This window comes from Chinchilla lanigera, unplaced genomic scaffold (genome assembly GCF_000276665.1).
Source record: "Chinchilla lanigera isolate Chin_1 unplaced genomic scaffold, ChiLan1.0 scaffold00076, whole genome shotgun sequence".
In the NCBI taxonomy this organism is placed as follows: domain Eukaryota; kingdom Metazoa; phylum Chordata; class Mammalia; order Rodentia; family Chinchillidae; genus Chinchilla; species Chinchilla lanigera.
The window spans coordinates 860,331-879,610 of NW_004955477.1; the positions used below are offsets into that span (position 1 = coordinate 860,331).

The following is a 19,280-nucleotide window of genomic DNA, read 5'->3' on the forward strand; positions in this document are numbered from 1 at the left end:
TGCCAATACAATTAATTTAAAAAAAGAAGAGACCTTTCTGAATAGATCTCATGATCCATGAAGGGCCTTGTGGTACAGTGTCGCGGCTGGTGATGAAGCCAGTGGTGGCGGCAGGTGGCGGTGCTTCTGTGCGCTTTCCTGTGTGCCTGGGACTGCCGCGTCCTTTCTGTTCCACCGCTGGCACCTGTTTCCCAAGGGGAACACCCACCTAGGCTGGTTTTAAAATGACAGCCAGGCTCCCTCCACTTCCTTCATCCTGCTGTCCTCTGAACAAGAAGTTCCCAAGCACTGTTCTCTTGGGATGGTTGCTGCAAGCCACCATAGGGAAAGGACAGGGTCACCAAAATAGCAAATAGGAGGAAGCCTTGTGGTTGGGACCATCACAGAGTCCTCAGGAAGGATGCTTCCTGTGAGCTGAGATGCTGAGGATTCCTCGTCCTTATGCGCAGGCAGCTAGAGAGGCTGCCCCTTCCTTTGTGAGTCTCCTCTCTCTCTCTCTCTCCCTCTCACCTCACTGTCTCTCTCATTGTCTGTCTGTCTCTCTCAGCTGGCCCTTGCTTGTCTTTCAAGATTTGGTTTAGGAGCCACCCTCTCTGAGAACTGCCTCTGCCATCTGATTGAATGCTTTTCCTATATTTTTACGAACACTTAACTGCCCTCGTTGTGCTTGTTTTAAGACCAGACAGCACATCGCTGTGGGAAGAAGACCCTCTCCCCTCACCCTCACAGTTATTTGTATTCCTCCCACCACTTCTCCCTGCTGTGCTGGAGCAGACATTCCTAACCTGTCTTGAACTCCTGTTTGATGATCCCAGACCCGGCCTCAGCATTTTCCTCAGGCTGCCACTCCAGAAGTCAAGGAGAACGCAGTGCGTGTCTGGTCTTAGGCATCCCACGGCAGATGTGCAGCCCCGCTCTCTGGTCACCTGATACCTCTCAATTGTTAGACTGACCGCAGGAGCATGAAGTAGTGGCCCACCTGTGGAGACACATCTGTTCTCCCCCAGGGGTGAAGAAGACTTGAGAACACCCAAAGAAGAAGAGTTGCTGGGTAAAGCAGAAATCAAAGCTGGAATGTAACTTTCATGTGGGGAAAGCCAGAGGCAGCTGTCCAGCCTTGTTTCCAGACTATTCATGACTAATACAAGGCTGGTTTATGCTAGAATGAAGCGCAGAGACTATAGGTTAACAGCACATGACAAGGAAGACAGGGTTTCCTCCACTGCCCCTGGGGACTCTGCTGAGAGTACGACCCTGCTCACTGGGTGGGAAGAAAGAGGCAACCCTGAAAAGCTGGCTTCTTACCAGGACCCTGCCCCTGGAAAGTGTCTTGATACAAACAAATGACTAGCAACCTTCCTGATAGAGTCCAAGAGACTGTCACAGGCTGGGGTTGCAGACTTGAGGATCCCAAAGAGTGAAGTGATATTTACATCACAAACCTAAAGAGAGGTATAGAGAGCCTTTCCCAGTTCTCATCTCTGTCTGAGAAGTTTATATTTGTAATCCCATGGAAAAGTTATTGGGATTCTAGCGAGTTAATTCCAATCTACCACTTTCAGTGCAACCCGTGGTGAGAATAAAGACACTAAGGCAGGGGTTGGGGATTTAGTTCAGCAGCACAGTGCCTGCCCAGCAAGCTCAAGGTCATGAGTTCCATCCCCAGTACTGGAAAAAAAAAAAAGGACACTAAGGCACATTTGTAGTTGGGGGGGAGCCGAGGGGGTCGTAAATCCAGCTAAGTTAATGGCTAACCAGAACCAAGGCCTCTATCCAGAGCTAAACCCGGGTTTTATTCATTCATGAAGAAGGGAGTGGCTTGAGGATGAGTGACTGTGAGAATAGCAGGAAGTAGGTGAGTGCTGTGAGCTGGGCTAGGTAGGAGGCCTGAAGTCACCTCTGCAATATGCAGAGAGAACGATATACAGAAAGAGTAATCACACAACATAACTGAAGTAGTGTCTAATGTTTTGGTTTTGGTGCTTCAGCTCTGATGTGTAATTTTTTATGCCCTGGGAAGTCATAGCCTTTTATCTCAAAGCTCCATCCCAGACAATAGTGTGGACCACGGCTCTCCATGCCGCCTGACTCACACATGATTTTTGGAAGCTACAGGGCCAGGGTAACACTACCCTGTCGCCTTGCTTTAAAGACTACACATCAGCACCTTGGCTGGACCAATTTTCATTGCTTAAAGCCAATTGAAAGGATAAGGAAAAGTCCTGGCCAGCTCTGTACATATCAATACATGGAAATAGAGCCAGGTTTAGTCAAAATGGAGATAACAGCTCTCTTTTCAAGGAGAGTCACCCAGGTGATCCTCCACAGAGAGGGACTGTGAACAAAATGGGCCAGGTGGGGGCAGGTTTTGTGCCTCTGTCAAATCTCAAGCATCACACAGTGGGAATGCCAAGGACAAGAAAGCAAGGCTGCCTGTAGCCATCAGAAGTGGGTCAGTTTGAGGCCACATGTTTCCCAGCCGCTGTGTCATAGAATTAGTGTAAGACCCAGAAGCACAGAAGATGGGGGCCAAAGCAAGTATGCGTCTGCAGTCTCTGTGGAATCATCCCTCACCCCTTCTACACTAAGGTCACATTGGCAGTAATATCATTCTCATTCCTCTGGGGCTACGTTATATGCACAGGGGCCAATCAGAGAATGCTCTGCCAGGACAAACCATCCCCAAGAGGCACTTTCCCCCTTGGCACCATGTCCCTTATTTGCCCAGCAGCCCACATCCTGCTTCCCACAGGTTAACTCAAACTCTCCAAGATTAAAATTAAGCCCACTTTCAGGGAGCACTTGGAAGTCTTCGAGGTTCACTTAGAAGGAAGTTGGAAGTTATATCACTAGTGTCATTGCCCTGGCAGTTGGGTGCTGTCCAGGTTATTCATACTGCAATCAATCAAACACACCCAAATGGTTCCCGCAAATTAGCCACTGACTGTTAACAAAGTCCCTTACTTCCTTCATATTGATTTATGACAGCAATAGAAATGTACCACCCTGGAAGACACTCCTTTCAGCTGGGAACTTATAAATGTCAAGGAATTTCTAGTCATACTGACAGCAACCCAGCACAATGGGGATCTCCACGATCATCCTCCAAATATGTCTTTTTTGGGGTCATGTTCTCTCTACAGGTATTATATCTAATGACTATATTCATTCATTGTACTCCTGAAAACCCCACTCCTGCCAAATCTGATCTAACTGTTCCTCCATGCTGGAGTTTTGTATCTGGAATTCTGTATCAGGTGGTTCTTTGCTGGTAATTGTAAGAGTGTGCAAATGTTTAGAAGGAATGCTTAGCTTTTGTTTTGTCTCTGGGCGAGAAATGCAAGGCAGTTGTAGTTAGAACAAGCCAATCACATCAATGTTGTCAGAGAGCCGTTCGGTGAAGGAAGTTATCTGTTGGGCTTAGAAAAGTCTCTTATGTTCTGGAATGAGTACGTGGGCTAAGAGGGCCTAACGATGTACCATAATGAGTTAAGCACAGGGTTTGTATGCTATGAAAATGCGTAGAAAAGATTCTCCTGTAAATGCTCCTTGTGTGCCTTCTCTCTGCAGGTGCATCTGGCATAAAGACCAATATTTGTTGAGCAGAGCAGGCTAAGTATTTGCACAGACAGAATCATTATGATACCAAGTGTGTGTCTGTCCCTCACGCTTAGGCTGGGGGCTCGAAGCCCAGTCACTCAAGCATGGCTCCGTGTCCTCATGTGCGAGAAATGAAAGATCCACTGACAAATTGTGATGGTTGAATCTCAGGGTCTTTTCACCGAGCTGCTGTGTGAGAAGACGATCACCTGTCCACCTGTTCTCTCCTGCTCTCTGTCTCCCTCTCTGCCTCTCTTTATCTCGTTGTCTTTCTGTCTCTGTCTTCCTCTCTCTGTCTCTTCCTCTGTCTCACTCTGCCTCCATCTCTGTCGCTGTTTCTGTCTTTCTAGGTCACCTTCTCTCTCTGTCTCCTTCTGGCTGCTTCTCTCATCTGTCTGATGTCCACATCTCCTTACCCACTCCCTCCATTTTCCCTGTTTTTCCTCTTTGTTCCCTCTCTCCCCCTCCTGTCTTCTTTCCTTCATTTTCTTTCCTTTTGCTCTTTCACCCCATATCTTTCTTTGGTGTTGCTTTTTGCTAGAGAGAAGGGGAAAATCATCTAAGTTCCAGATAACTTCTAGAACTATCACTCTTTCCTGGGCTTGACGAAGGGAAGCTCTGAAGGTATAGGATCATTTGGGAGACAACTTTCATGAAAGCAACACCCTCAAACCCAGGCCTTGGGGTCTGGTATGGTGAGTGGCTTTGTGTGGGGAGGTATGCGACAGCTGGCCAAGGATGCTACCATTCCTTCTTGTTAGGAGAGCCCTGGGTTCCAGCTTGGGGCAGCCTGGGACCTGGACAGACCATTTGCTTCTATCTCTTAGAGAGTGTGTAGGAGGGGAGGTGGGACCTTGACCCTGGATTTTGATAGAACACACTGCAGTGGCTCTGAATAGTGACATGGGAGTCATGTCAGCCTTGGAGGTCAAAAGGCAGCAGTGCTCTAAGGCTGAGGGACACATTATCATGATGCTCATTATCATGATGCTCTATGTATGCTTATGTGTAGCCACACACAGCTGCATGTATGCTTGTATCTGCAGTTCAGAGTAGGAACCCAGTATACTCTGTGTGTATCTTTTCTCTAATTGACATCTCTTTAAATCTATTTACTACTGCAAAGATAGGTACCATTACCTCCACATCTCAGATGGGGAAACAGGCTCAGAAAGGTTATATGTCTTGGCAAGGACAGCAGCTGGCAGGCTGCTGGGGTAGGATTTGAATCTGGAGTGAGGGCTGCCTGCGTTTGGGCAGCACTTGTGGCCAGCTAACTGTTCCTGCCCCTTGTAGAGGAAAAGAACCGGGGCATTCAGCTCAGCACAGGGCCTGGCTCGGCGGGCCCTCTTCTCAGTTCTCTCTGCACTAACTCTCGAGAAAGTCAGGTGCCCAGGTGGTGGTAGGCAGGAGAGGCTGAGGCACCACTGCTGGTTTCAGTGACGTCCTTGACTCTGCCATTGGCCAGCTGTGGAACCACTGCAAGCCTCAGCTTACTCATTTGCAAATGGGATGAAGTTTGCTCTCCTTCTCAGCGTTGTGAAGGACTGAAATTACCCAGGCAGTGGCTGGCAGATGGAGCCTCAGAACGGACAGTGTTCCTATTCCAGGCATTTTCCTAATGTTTTACCCAAATGTAACTTCCTAAATGTGATGTGGATCTTGGACAGGCTCCTGGAAAAGGAGAAACTGGAGGAATCCAAATAAAGTCTAGTTTACTTAGCAGGAGCATACCAGTGCTTCTTTGTTAGCTGTGACAAATACATCGAGAAAATGAAAAATGTCGATATTAGGGGGAGGTGGGGAGGGGTCCGTGGGAACTCCCTGCAGTGACTTTGATACTTTTCTTTGCATCTAAAATTAGTCCAGGATTTTTTTTTTTAAACTTAATTTCCTTTGGTCTCATTTCTTCAAGGCCAATGTTTTGCAAAAGGAGAAAATAATAATTGCTTATAAACTCACTTCTGGCAGATTGCTAATCTTCTCACTTACGCTTTCCACAATTTAACTGGATTTATGGCCATCATTAACTCCTTGAAAAGAAGGAGGAAAACTGTTGGAGGGATTTTTAAGCATCATGAGGATATTTTTAATGTGGTTGGTGCTTGGAGGGGAGAGGACATTTCTGAGTCAAATAACAGGCCACACAGATGTCTCACTGCTCTTTGGCACAGCGCTTCTTTCTTTAACTATTCTTTATTGGGTAAACACACCACCGGGCAGTGTGGACCTCACCCAGGGCAGCTGCCTCATGCCATAGAAGGAGGAAAATGCCTGGGGCTTCACCTTGGAACCAAGTCCAAGCCGTGCAGCCTGCCACCCCTCACCCCACGATCCTGCCCGATGTCTCCTGCGGCCTTGTGTGTCCCCACACCCTGCTTGGCAACACCTTCGTGTCTTTCTGTTCCCCACATATTCGTCACTGCTTTCTCACTCCTAGATTTATGGATTCTTCCTGTTTTCCGGGATAGCTCGAAGCTCACCGTCTCTTAATGCAAACGACTGGTGCTTCCCCCCTTCCCCACTCCAATAGCGCCTCCTCTGGCCACGACCCCTTCACTTTTGCTGGTTCTGCTACCTGCAAGACCCTTTCTATCCCTCCTCTTCCCAGCCTTCATCTGGCTAAGTCTAACGATTCTTTTTAAATTCCACAGACTTTGTCTCGTTTGGAAAGCTTTTCCTGGCATATACTGAACACACTTACAACACACCCCACATATACACAGAGAGAGAGACACAATCACATGTGCAGCATACACTCACACACAATCACATACACACATGAACACAGACACAAATACACATAGAAAGATATGATATGCATACACACATAGATGCACATATAGACATACAAAGAGATGCACACAGACGTGTACATACAGGCACACATGTAGATACACACTCATAAAACATACATTTCACATACACAGAGCAAGCATACAGAGACATATGCATATATACATGCTTACACATAATTATAAACATAAAAGACCGAGATAGATACAAGCATATATATGTAAGGGTAGACACAAACACAGGACAGATATGTATATGGTTACACAGGTGCACACGCACACACACACACGTGCGTACACACACACACGTGTTGTTCTACGGCTGCCACTCTCCTTCCATAGAGGTTAGCCTAGCACTTACCTCTTGTGCCAGGCTGTCTGGGGCTGTTTCGAGGATCCTGCTATGCACGGTCTAGGAACCATCCCTCGCTCGTTAATGTTCATCTGGGCACCTTGCACCCCTATGAGCCCAACAGATGCCTGACCCACACCACTATAATGAACAGCCTAGATGCTCTTGTACTGGGCTTTGGCATGGCAGGACAGAGATGTGACCAGGAGCCGCCCCAGCCTCATGCCTCCCGACTGATCCTGAGCAATATTGCTATTTCCTTCTATATACTTTTGGGGGCCTAAACACTTATCAGGAAAAATATTAACCACATGCTCATCATTGAGCATACTCGTCTCTCAGTATCCACAGGGGTTTGGTTCCAAGACCCCTCTGGACACCAGAATCCTCAGATGCTCAAATCTCTTCCATATAATGGTGTAATAGTTGCTTATAACTGACACCCCTTCTCCCTGTATTATTGTTTTAGGACATTTTCTTTTGTGACAAATTACAATGGAATCTCATTGTTTTAAGTTGGCTTTTGGGGAGGCAGCAGGGCAGACACATGTAACGCACTCACCTCCTTGGGAGGCACATGGTTGATCTCAGATATGAGCTGCTGATCTCTGCACAGTTGCTATGTCTCTGCTTTGGAGTCAACTATTGCTTCACAGGTGGGTTTCTTGCCAGGATTCCTGTGAGTGAAACACATACCCATCTAATTTTTCTCTTATTACTTCACAGGTACCGATTCAGATTACCTCGTAGCTAGTAAGTACTTTGAAAAGCATTTCCTGTGTTGGTTTATAATTTATGTTTTACTTTATAGTTATTAATAATTTAAGAATAAATGCTGAGATTTAATGAATGGTATGAGATCCGCACAAAAGTATGATTTGTGTCCCTTCTGAAATGCAAAAGCAACAGAAACGTCTTCCAGCTAGAGCACACATGGGTCATGTGGTAATACAGTTCTGTTCTCCTGAAATTTTATTTTGCCCCTGCCTCAAATTTTAGTGCACATGAAAATCAAATAGAGTATTGGTTTGAACACGGTCAGACTTGAAGGCTTGAGCTGGGGCTCAGGAACCTGCAAGTCTACAAAACCACACATAAAGACATTCTGCTCACCATACTTTGGGAAATCTTTCTGCTTGACCCGGCTTTGAAAGAGACTATGATGTTTTCACTGTAGCTATAAAAGCCCCTGTTAATAATTTCCAAAGAAAGTGACAGAGGATATTTTAAATTCTGCCTATTTCTGTTCAGAATGTCTAAAATTACTGAGCCCTTTGTCAACAACCCACTTAATCTGCTATTGCAAAATTTCACTTTTAGCAGGAGCATTAGAACACACAAACCAATGATTTTCCTACAGCGCCCCCTGGCAGGATTGCAAGGGGAAGCCGGAGGTCAATTTCTGTGACCTGTAGATCATTTCTAAATATCTTTCCTAAAATGAATCTGTTTTCTCTCTAGGTCAAGAGACTCCATACTTCACACACTCTGGTAAGACTTGCGTTCCCACCTACTCTTCTTTGCAGGGTCTTGATTGTTGACTTGGACAGTCAGTTGTGCTGCTGCTATTGGCTAGTGGAAGCCAAGTGCAGCCTGAGCCACAGAACAAAAGCTTGTCTTTAAAATTCAGGGATGGAGTGGGCATGAGAGATGTGGATTCCAAGCCCTTAGGCATGTCCAAGGTGCACACTCAGCTGATCCGATTTGTCATTGTCCTTCCTGCTTCTCTCTGCCTCTCAACCATTTGGTTTGATGAAATTAGCTTCACTGTAAACGTCAGAAGAGAGCTGAAAAGAATCAGGGCTTCTCCTACTTCTTCTGTGGAGTAAGGACAATCATCTTAAAGTCTTGGTACAAAATAAGAACTCATCTAGCGCTTACAATAAGTGCTATTTTCACAAAATCTTCCCAAGTGCACTTTGAGGTAGGTATCACTATGCCCATTTTGCAGATGGAAAAATTAGAGCATAGTTATGTAATTAGTTAGTACTTCTATGTATAAAGTCACCTGTGTGGTAGGTGGGAAGGCAGAGATTTGAACACAGAACTGGTCCTCTTGACTCTGGCTCTTACTAAATGAGCTCATTTATTTCCCACTTTCTCCCTGAGTGTGTAGACCTCTGTACCTAACATTGATAGGTTAGGTTCACCCAAGGCAGCTAACTTTGCCATTTGGCCCCTGGATCTCTTGAAACCAATCATCCTCCTTTGTGAGTATGCTGTGAAAGATGCAGATGTGACCTGGGAGGGACTTAAGAGGTAGCTTTTAGAGTGATCTCCCAGCAAGGGCTGGGTTGAGGCAAGAATATGAACTCTTCAGCAGGGACATTCATGAGAGTGACCAGAAGGGGGCAGAAAAGAGTTAGCAGGACTCAAATACACTTGGAGCATGCCCTGAAAATGGTCCAACGGGGTGTTTCCTTCCTCTTTGCTGGTCTCTTCCACACCCTACTCCCACCCCAAACCAATAACAACCACCCGCCTCCCTTGCACCCCATTCCAATCTGTCACTTTCTGATCCAAGATTTCTCATAACCTCAAACTAACCTTTGGAAAACCACACCCTGGATCTGGCTCCTGCTGTCAGGACTCGGGGGTGGATCCCTCAGAACCTGCTCTGTTTCCTTGACTAATCAGTGTAACTCTTCACTATGGGTGACTTAGGGGCATCATGCCCAGCAGGAGCATGGTGCCCTCTGGCTCCTTCACTATGGTCGTGTTGACGGTGGGAGGAGCCTGGAAAGGTAGGTTGAGGACCCCTGTGACAAATACCTTCATACACTTGATCTTGAGTGGAGAGAACGTTGACGTGTTCTGAGCTGGGCAGTGACTTGAACATACTTGTAGTTTGTAGAGCTAAACTTTGGGGGCTGCTTGGGGGGACAGATGACAGCAAGAGGCACCTGAATGTGGTTGGATCAGTAACTGGGAATGCATTACAGAAGGGAGGAGTAGCGGCAGAGAGATCAACTGGGAGGCCCCTGAGCATGGCGGGTTCAAAAGAATGAAGGTGTAACCTAGTAAAACGGCGGTGGGTATGAAAAAGAAATCATGTCCTTGGTGATAGGTTGGATGCAGAGGGAAAGAGGAGGAATCAAGTGTAATGCCCAAATTTCCAGCAAACTTAGTGAGGAGCATAATGGCATCAGCCGTCTGAGTGGAGGAAAAAGACTACTAAATGTAGGGTGGTCGGATGGGACATCCCAGAGGCCACTGAAATATTGGTCTAGAACTCAGGGCTGGGACTGTCAGGACTGAGTCAGGACCGGAGAGACAGCTTTGGGGTCCTCTGGGAAGTTCTGAGAGTACAGGAACTTCTTCAGTAGGGAAGACAGTGAAAAGAGGGCAAAGAAGTAAAATTGAAGGTCCTGAGGGGGAAGAGTCGGTGAAGGGGAGGGAACGGGGTGCTCAGAGCAGAAAGGGGAGCATGCCGTGGTGTAAGCCAAGGGGAGGAAAGAGAGCACCGAGACCCCAGCTCTCTGCTGTGTCAATGCAGGTTTGCCTGTGAGGCTGGTGAATGGCGGTGACCAGTGCCAGGGCCGAGTGGAGGTCCTGTACCAAGGCTACTGGGGCACCGTGTGCGATGACAGCTGGGACACCCAGGATGCAGATGTCGTCTGTCGGCAGCTCGGCTGTGGCCATTCTGTGTCAGCCCCGGGAGGGGCTCACTTCGGTCAGGGATCAGGGAACATTCTCCTGGGTGCAGTGTACTGCTCAGGATGGGAGCCCTACCTATCGAGCTGCGGCCATGATGGGTGGTACAACCATGACTGTGGCCACAGGGAAGACGGGGGAGTCGTGTGCTCAGGTAGTGCAGCTCTCACCTCTCGGTGTTGTGTGTGCACTGTGAGGCGGCGTCACGGTGCGTGGATGTGCATGAGTGTGTGCACGTTTACCCACTCTATTGTGAGTCATACCTTGTTTGGTGTTGGTGGACTGGCAGTACTGTCCCCTTGCACAGATAAAGATGTCAAGGCTCAGAGAGGTTAAGGGGATGCCTGTTGTCCAAAGCTGAGACGGGGTGAAGCCAAGTTTCGGTCTCAGTCCCCTCTGAGCTTGTTGGTGCCATCAGTCCGTGGACTGGCCCTGATGAACAGCACCAGGATCTTCCCTGACCTAAGTGACAGCTTCTCCTCTTTAAAGGGGGCTGGGGGGCTGAGTAGGGCAACAGCTGGTCCTCACCATTTAAATTTGTACCAGGATCAAATTGGGGAGTAGCCAATTTGTTCTCCTTTTTGAGGATTAAGTGACAAGCAAAAGATACTTACACTGTCACGGAAAAGACAATTTCTCCCTGGCCTGACCCTGTGAATCCCACCGCTGCATTTTTCACTTATTTACATGGTGCGGATACGTTTTTAAACAGCTAAAGGTCCTTTAATCCACAAAGAAACTGCCCAGCATGCCAACCCACTGTGTGTCCTCCAAACAGGAGTTTCTACTTAAATCATTCACTGCCACCTGGCCTGAGTTCTAGATTCTGCAGCGCCACCGTGTGTAGGATGTGGCTATGATAATCCAACCCCCACCCAAGAATGGGCATTCCAAAGGAGCATGGGTCTCCAAATGGCTATTTTGTAAGTGGGTTTATTTTGGCATTCCCAAATGCATCTCTGAAAACTGCTCTTCTTTCTGATGAGGACCACTTTCTCAAGAATACCCTGGTGGTGGCAAATATTTGTTATTTGAGGGTGCTTGAGCAATAGAAATGCCTACATGTCATTTGAAGTCCAATACTGTGACGAGGATGGGACTGTTAATGAACTGGGTGATACTCTGGATGGAGACTGGAAGCAGAGGAGGTGGAGTGTGATGGCACGAGCAAAAGATGTTCATGGTGGCACCCTAGCCAGTGTGAATGAGAAAGGTGTTTGGTTTCATAAGGAAAAAATCATAACCTTTTAGTGATGGAGGGGGCTTTCGGGCTATGTCCATTCAGCCCTTGCTTGCTAAGGGGCAGAGGACCTACCCTCCTCAACAGTCAGTGACCCCTTCCCTTTTCCACTCTGCAGATTCTTTGGCTTTCTCTGAGTCAACCACTGAGCCGCCTCTACCAGGTAAGGCTTGTTGTGTGGAATTCCTGTAGGCTGACTGCCCCCACACAGTCATGTAGCTTCGTCTCTGGTCCTGAGTGTGAGAGGGCATAGGAGGCGGAGTGCTCAAGTATGAAGGAGGGGTCTTCTGAGTAAATTCTCAGGCTTAAAAGGCATTTCTTTTGTGGATCATGGATCCACAGACTAGGGAGGAATCAATCTGAAGAGGTGTCTTCAAGGAGCTTTAAGGTGGAGCCTAGTGTCTTGTCTACACAGGTCTTGTTGCCTATACTCAATACCCTGTTGTCTTCATCCATCAATGCTGATTCCTGGCCAGATTGGGGTGCTGGGTCTCCAGAGGCAGATGCAAACCTGCCTAAGTCACCAGTCAGATGGGACAGCATCCTTGCTCATTCCCTTTCCCTGAGCTCATATGAAGCTACCTTGGAAATCAAGACCCCTCAGCCTGTAAGCATCAGAATTCTTACATGTCCCCCTGGGGCACTTTCACAGAGAGGCACAGTGGGTGTGCTTGAGAATCTGGCAGCCTGGGCTTGGGAGAGAGTCACCTTCCATGGGGAACTGTGGTCCTAGGGTGAGAACACAGATGACCATCATAACAAAGCCTCTGACCTACGTAGGGACAAAAGTTTAAAGCCAGTACTTAGCATGTTTACTAAGTTCATAAGCAAGGCAAACATGTCCCTCAATTCACCACTATTCAGTATCTTACTGGCCAATGAAACTTGATGAGATAAATCAATTAGAGATATAAGGATAGGAAAAATTTTTGAATCTATTCCTGGGAACCCTTCACAAGCCACATGTAGGCATGTCAGAATCAGGGTGAGAAGGTGATACAGAGACATTTTATCTCACAATAAAATAGTCTTTTATAACTGAAGAATTCAGGGATAACAGCTTTCTGACTTTTGCAAAGTCACCGAGGAAGACAGAGGGGCAGAGGACCAGATCAGGAAGACCAGATCAGGAAGACCTTGGCAGATTTCAGTTTACTTGCAGGTCTTGATTCTTCTCAGAGAAGACTAAAGTTTGTACTTTCTGTTTTGTGTTTTGTCTGGTTTACTTTCCATCTTCCATAGTAAATATGTGCTGAAACATACCGTATGGTGCTGGTACATACTGGCAACAGCTAATAACAATTTTAAATGACTCTCTTTCTGTCAGTCACAAGGCCAAGTACTGGATACCCATGGGTTTGACTCTTCCTTAGGATAAAGTTTAGGGGAGAGATGGTGGGTGTGTAGTGAATGCTTAGTGCCAGGCGAGATGCCCCTTTAACCAGAGGGCAGGGCTTGAATGCAGCTTCTTCATCCCTTACTTTTCTGTGGGTGCAGAGGGGTCAGGCAGAATAGGGGAGTCTCCAGGAGCCTGTGTGCTTTGGGGCAGAGACCAGTGGAATCAGTTCTCTAGTCCAGGGTCCCAGTTCCTCCATTTCCATAGGTCTATGCTGATACTACTCAGTCTGGTCCCAAGGTCCCTGGTTACAGGGCCTGGAGGAAAATGTGCAAAATGTGCTCCAAGCCAATCCTAGATCCCCAGACATGTGAGAGTGCCTGACAGGACCTCCAGGTGTCTGCTGGCTTTGCTTCCACAGAAACCTCATGTGCCCATGTTGAGGGAATCTGGGCCCTAGAGAAGGCTCAAGTGGATTGTTTCTAGATCTTTCTCAGATGCAAATTTGGAAGAGTAGTTCATATGACTTGGATGCCAAACTTGATTCTGCTGGCCCCCTTCACAGGTTTTCTGCCTGTTACAGAATCAGTTGTGGTGACAAGGGGTACTTCTCCCCATGCTGTTTCTTTGGGTCACAAAAATACATGGGCTCTCAGGTTGGTGTTGAATCAAAAAAAATTTGGGGGTTAGAAAGGTCAGAATAAGTCTGGAATATAGCTCAGTGGCACAGCACAGCACCTGCATGGCAAGCACAAGGTCCTGAGTTTGATTCACGGTACCAAAAAAAAAAAAAAAAAAAAAAAGATCAGAATACGATGATTTTCCAGAAAGGTCTCCCAGCATGCATAGTGGCACTGGTGTCCGGGTTTAGGGTGTTCTGCTCTGAGTCTGATCTCTAGGCCTTCTGGTCCTTGGGGATCCAGGCTCACCTGGCATTGTTTGCAAAGCCTTGGTTGCAAGGTGGAACAGGCATATGTGGATACTGTCCAGGACAGATTCACCCCAGGTTGAAGCGGTTGGAAAAACCATGGTCATGCTGGTGTCAAAGGCTCATTTTAAGCCTAGAGTTGGTTTGAGGCATGCTAATGAGGTTGAGAAAATAAGATGCTAGCAACGAGGACCATTAATAGACAAGGTGCCCAAGGCCCAGGGAGGAAAGGGGGCTAGGAGCTCCCGTTCTATATTGTGGTGTGGACCTTAATCTGCTTGAGGGGGGCTGGCCCTGGAAAGCGGTCTTGGATGCACACCAAGCATAGCACGTTGACCATCAGCATAAAACATTATGGGGTGAGAAATCCTTGTGTCATTTTTAGGAACTAATTCTAGTTTGTCCTTAAGACTGGTGAATGGAAGGCTTCACTGTCAGGGCTGTGTGGAGTCCTGTACCAAGGCTCCTGGGGCACTATGTATGATGACAGCTGGGACACCAATGATGCGAACGTGGTGCGCAGGCAGCAGAGCTGTGGTTGGGATGTGTCTGCTCCAGAAAGTGCCTGCTTTGGTCAGGGATCTGGGTCAGTTGTTCTGGACCATGTGGCCTGTTGGGACACGAATCCTGCCTGTGGCGCTGCCCCATAGTGGCTGGCTTTTCCATAATTGTGGGCATCAGGAGGACACAGGAGTCATCTGTTCAAGTGAGCCCCAAAGACAGCTGGGCTTTCCTTGCTGAGAATGGGCTTTGACCAGAGCATTTAACCCTGCTCACAGAACGTCATCCCGGCATTAATCACCACTAGGCCCCATGCTGGGGCGGCAGGGATGGCGGACCTCGGAGGAGCAATGTCAGGTACCCCTAATTGAAAAAAACCAGAGTCAGTTCATTTTGCCTCTGGTGAGCAGGTCCTCAACATTAATTTGGACGCGATGGAACAATACTGTGAAGATTCGGGGTCCAGCATCTTGAGGGCATAAGCAATAAACCATTGTAGTTAGGGGAATTCAGTTGACTCCAACCCCACAGTGAACCATGACATCCTTCACAGGAACAGCATCTTTGGGAACATGTTTGGGAGAGCTCCTCTCTCTTTGATGATGTACTCGTTTGAAGACTCCCAGAAGCTGACTGGGAGGAAAGGGTTCAAATGCTCAGAGGAGCAGAAGTAGGGATAGAGGATGTGGGTGTGGGCTCAGCAGAGAAGCAAAAAGGTACAATGTAATGAGGCAGCTAGCCTGGAGGGTGTAGAAGCACTGCAGCAGGGGGAATCACTAGAATTCATGTAGGACCTCAGGTTTATTTCGACTGGAGAGTGGATCTTCTGGGTCTTCAAGCTCATGGCTTAGGTTGGCTGTGGGTTGTTCCGCTGTATTTTAATGTAAAAACTACTGTGGCCTGACCCAGGCATGGCTGCAACTTCCAGAAAATGAACCTCATGCACGATGCTGACATGGAGGTAGGGGGCAGGATGGAGCTTCATGAAGAACTAAGGCATTCACGGTACCCTCTGCCAGCATCTACCCAGGGGGCACGTGCAGAGCACCAGTTCCATCTATAAATACATGAGTCTGTGCTCCCTGCGAGTCCAGCTGGGTACCTGTGTGCTTTGGGTCCAACCTTCTTTCCCTTTCTCACAGCTGCCCAGTCCCAGTCCACACTCACACCAGGTCTCTTAATGTGAGATGCCCCTGCTCTTCTCTCCATTCTAGAACTTAGTCTTTCTCTTGGCACATCCTACGGGTATTACTTGCCTTCTCTCTGATGCCCACCAAGAAAGCTCTCGTTTGAACATTTGAAGTTAGATGTCTTCCTCCTCTCAACACGTCAGAGTTTGGGTTAAATAGTTGGACATTGTCCACCGGGATAACTCTTCTAGCTTAAGGAAAAAATCATCATTCTTCAAGGCTGAGAATTGATGTTGATCCTCCCGGAACCGTTGAAGGCAATCCCAATGCAGGCCAGAAACCTCTGTGTCTCATTTAAAAAAAAAGACCCTCATTTTTCAGGGTCAGGTCTGCACCCAGAAGACAAAGAGGCTCTGCCAGATGAATGGGGGAGCATTGATGATTGTGGTGCTCCCAGTTACCGGAAAGCCTGATTACTGTGTTGTCAGCACCTGGCTCCTATTACCCTTTAGACTCAGGAAGGGGAGGCAATGGTGCCAGATGTATCTGCCAATACAGGGGACAGTAAACAGAGAATCATAGCGTCCTGACTGACAAAAGACCATCTCAAGCTAAGAGAGATGGAGTGGCCAGTCAAGTTTCTACTCCCTTCATCCTATGAATGACATAAGAAATTTAAACCTCGTGCACACACCCAGTAAGCATGTGACACTATCCACATGAGGAATTGTGAACCTGAAGCAGAGAACCATTTGTTTTTGTCCTTTTTCTCTCAGGACTAATTTTAGTCCTTCTCTAATTCAATCTTTCTTGTTGCCATTTGGACACATATGGCCTATGCCCACCAGGTAATAATCCTCTCAAACCTGCTTGAGATTTGCACACACTTCTGAATAAAAGATGGGTTGGAAACCCAAGAATAAGGGTGAAGGGCTCCTTCCTAAACCACATCTCTGTGGGCTGGGCAAGTACAAACTGGGTTCTGGAAGGTGAAAGTTTTGGTTTGATGTGGGGTGGAAGGTGACCTTGCTCCAGAGGCGGCCTGATCCACTGCTCAGGGAAGATCCTCACGCAGGGGATCAGCACAAGCCAGGAAAGGATCAGCAATTCTACTTAGACCAGCACTGAGGCAGGAATGGCAGATCCGGGAGCCCTGTTCCTACAAAGTTAGGTTCCCTCCCCTGGGTGAAAGAGCCCTGCCTGTCTCAGAGTGTTCCTCAAGCAACGGCTCAGGTCCCAGGTTTACTGCCAGTGGCATTTGGTCCACTTGGTCCTTGAGAAAGAGCATCACATGTTTTGAGCTGCTGTGGTGCTGGTGGGTGTTCCAGTCCCAACCTGGGACCCGGGCCATGCCAGAATTGTGATAATGGTGGGAGAGGACAAGTCTGTGCTGACATTCATCTGGTGCTGAGTTATCTGGTACCTGAGTCTTGACTTCAGCGTGAGGTAGCACAAGTGTGGTCCAGCTGGAGCACAGAGACAAGGCTGGAGTTGTGTAATGTGCCATTCATGCAGGCCGCCATGACAGTGCGCAGGCTCCAGGCCTGATCCGAGGGGTGAGACGCAGGAGCAATAGCCACATTTCAGTGACTGCATCCCCAGGAAGGAGAGTTCTGATATGGGCTTCCAGCCTCTTTTAGGAGAGCAGGTGGTAACTTCCATCTCTGGGGCATCTGCCTGAGCTCATCCTTCCCTCCCTTTTCATCTGACTCACACCAGAGGATCTATACCCGCCTTCTGCCTCACTTATGTGTGCAATGTATGTGCATGTGTGGATGCACGTACAGGTGGATGCAGGTGCCCTCCAGCATGGGAGGAGTGGAGATGACACTGGTACATTCTACTACTCCTGCAAGAACCCTGCCATTCAGCAGGTCTCAGGTTCACAGAAGAGACACAGACAGTGATGTGGGAAGGAAATGGATGGATGTTTCTGGGGCTTTACTTACCACTAGTCTTCATTCAGTCATGGAGCACTGTCTATGGCCTTTGCCTCCAAGTATGAGAGCTTGTGCAATGATTTGGACATGAGGGCTTTGGTCAGCAGAAGGTAGGGCAGAGCCTGTGAAACTGAGGAGAGAAAATGTCAGACTCAGGGAGTGGCTCAGCACGATCTGCATCAGGGCCTCTGTGCTGTGCATGAACTCAGGTCACAACTGCCCCTGCGCTTGGCAGGGAGGGGCTGCCATCCTCATCCTTGGGTTTTTTACATGCATGAGAGAATGAGAAACTGGGAAATAGACTTGGCTTCCCAGCCACTGCCTCGCCTCAATGTTTCTCACAGAAACAGAATCAACTGTGAAACTTGTGTCCTCCCTAGGCACTGATTCCGGTTTGGCCCTGAGGCTGGTGAACGGAGGACACCGCTGTCAGGGCCGTGTGGAGGTCCTGTACCAGGGCTCCTGGGGCACCGTGTGCGATGACAGCTGGGACACCAATGATGCCAACGTGGTGTGCAGGCAGCTGGGCTGTGGCTGGGCCGTGTCTGCTCCGGGAAATGCCCGCTTTGGTCAAGGCAATGGGCCAATCGTCCTGGATGATGTGGCCTGCTCAGGTCATGAATCCTACCTGTGGTACTGTTCTCACAACGGATGGCTCTCCCACAACTGCGGGCACCAGGAGGATGCAGGAGTCATCTGCTCAGGTGAGCCCCTGCCACATCCGGGCCTGGTTCCTGAACAGGCTTCCATCAGGGCACCTGGGTCTGCGCTCAGAACTTCATTTTGGCATGGATCTTCACTGGGCTCCGTCGTGGGTTGTGAAGTGGTTAGACTGAGCACCAATGCATGCAGGTCCCCAGTGCCGCTCCTCCTGCTTGTGCAGTGGCCTGTCCCTTCCTCACGGCAGCTGACCCTGCAGGCCAATGCCAGGCTCCTTAGTGAGACACACAGCAAGTTCAGTAAGGTGCTGGTACACATATGGCTCCAACACTGGTTTGGAGATAACAGGGCTCTGTTGTGAAAATTCTACAGATCTGCCTCTCAGAGGGCAGACATAGTTAGCATTTCATGTTACTCTCAGATCAGACCAGCGCATGGGAGTTTCCAATCTCTACAGCTCCTACCCCTTCTTTTGGAAGCATAGCACGTTGGAGGATGAGATTCACACGTTTTCCCCTGTCCTTGGTGCTCTAGTCATTTGGGGACTCCTGTACCTCACTGTGCTGATAGTGTTCACTTATTATCACATAGGAGAAGTGGGGGGTGAAGGTGAGCTGTGGGCATGACAGAAGGCTGTGAGAGGTTTGCAGAAAAACAGCTGTGGCAGCGCATTCTGGAGCGTCACAGCAAAGGGATTGGTGGAGGTGGTATAGGACATCAGAGTGGCCAGTGTAACGGCAGATTGCCAGTGTGTCCAGCAGCGCATTGCCTAGGGAAGGTTTTACCTGCCTTCCTGGGTTACCAAAGACAGCAGAGGCAAGGCCATGATTTCTTCCCTGGGAAAGGAGGAATGAGCTGGAGGGACTGTGCTGTGGGACACGGGTGTGGGGCCAGACTGAGCTCCCTGGAAGATGGAGAGATGGAGGATGGACTGAGCCAGCATGCAGCCAGAGACATGTGCAGGGCACCAGCTCAGCCAGTCAAAAGGCCGAGCCTCCCGTCACCTGTGTGCTCTGTGTCTAACCTTCCTCGTCTCCCCAACAGGTCCCCACACTTCACCCCTCCCAAGAACAGGTGAGTTGCCTGACTGATTTCGGGCGTCCCTGATCTTCTGCTTGTCCTCTAAAGTCCTTTCGTGCTCTTG

At 48.4% G+C, this 19,280-nt stretch overlaps 1 protein-coding gene across 5 annotated transcripts in view; it reads left to right on the forward strand.

The window, feature by feature from the left end:
- Positions 1 to 3,057: 3,057 nt before the first annotated feature.
- The window catches only part of Dmbt1 (deleted in malignant brain tumors 1), a 36,316-nt gene continuing 20,093 nt past the window's right edge, over positions 3,058 to 19,280 (forward strand). For 2 of the 5 annotated variants that reach the window (XM_013503090.1, XM_013503092.1), the window contains exons 1-6: positions 3,058 to 3,143; positions 7,474 to 7,500; positions 8,209 to 8,238; positions 10,244 to 10,555; positions 11,760 to 11,804; positions 17,857 to 18,051. In XM_013503090.1, the coding sequence (XP_013358544.1) occupies positions 3,083 to 3,143; positions 7,474 to 7,500; positions 8,209 to 8,238; positions 10,244 to 10,555; positions 11,760 to 11,804; positions 17,857 to 18,051 (670 nt within the window). In that variant the 5' untranslated portion in view covers positions 3,058 to 3,082. Of the gene's footprint in view, positions 3,144 to 7,473; positions 7,501 to 8,208; positions 8,239 to 10,243; positions 10,556 to 11,759; positions 11,805 to 17,856; positions 18,181 to 19,280 lie in introns of all 5 variants that reach the window. The other 3 variants (XM_013503091.1, XM_013503093.1, XM_013503094.1) reach the window with 3 other exon arrangements.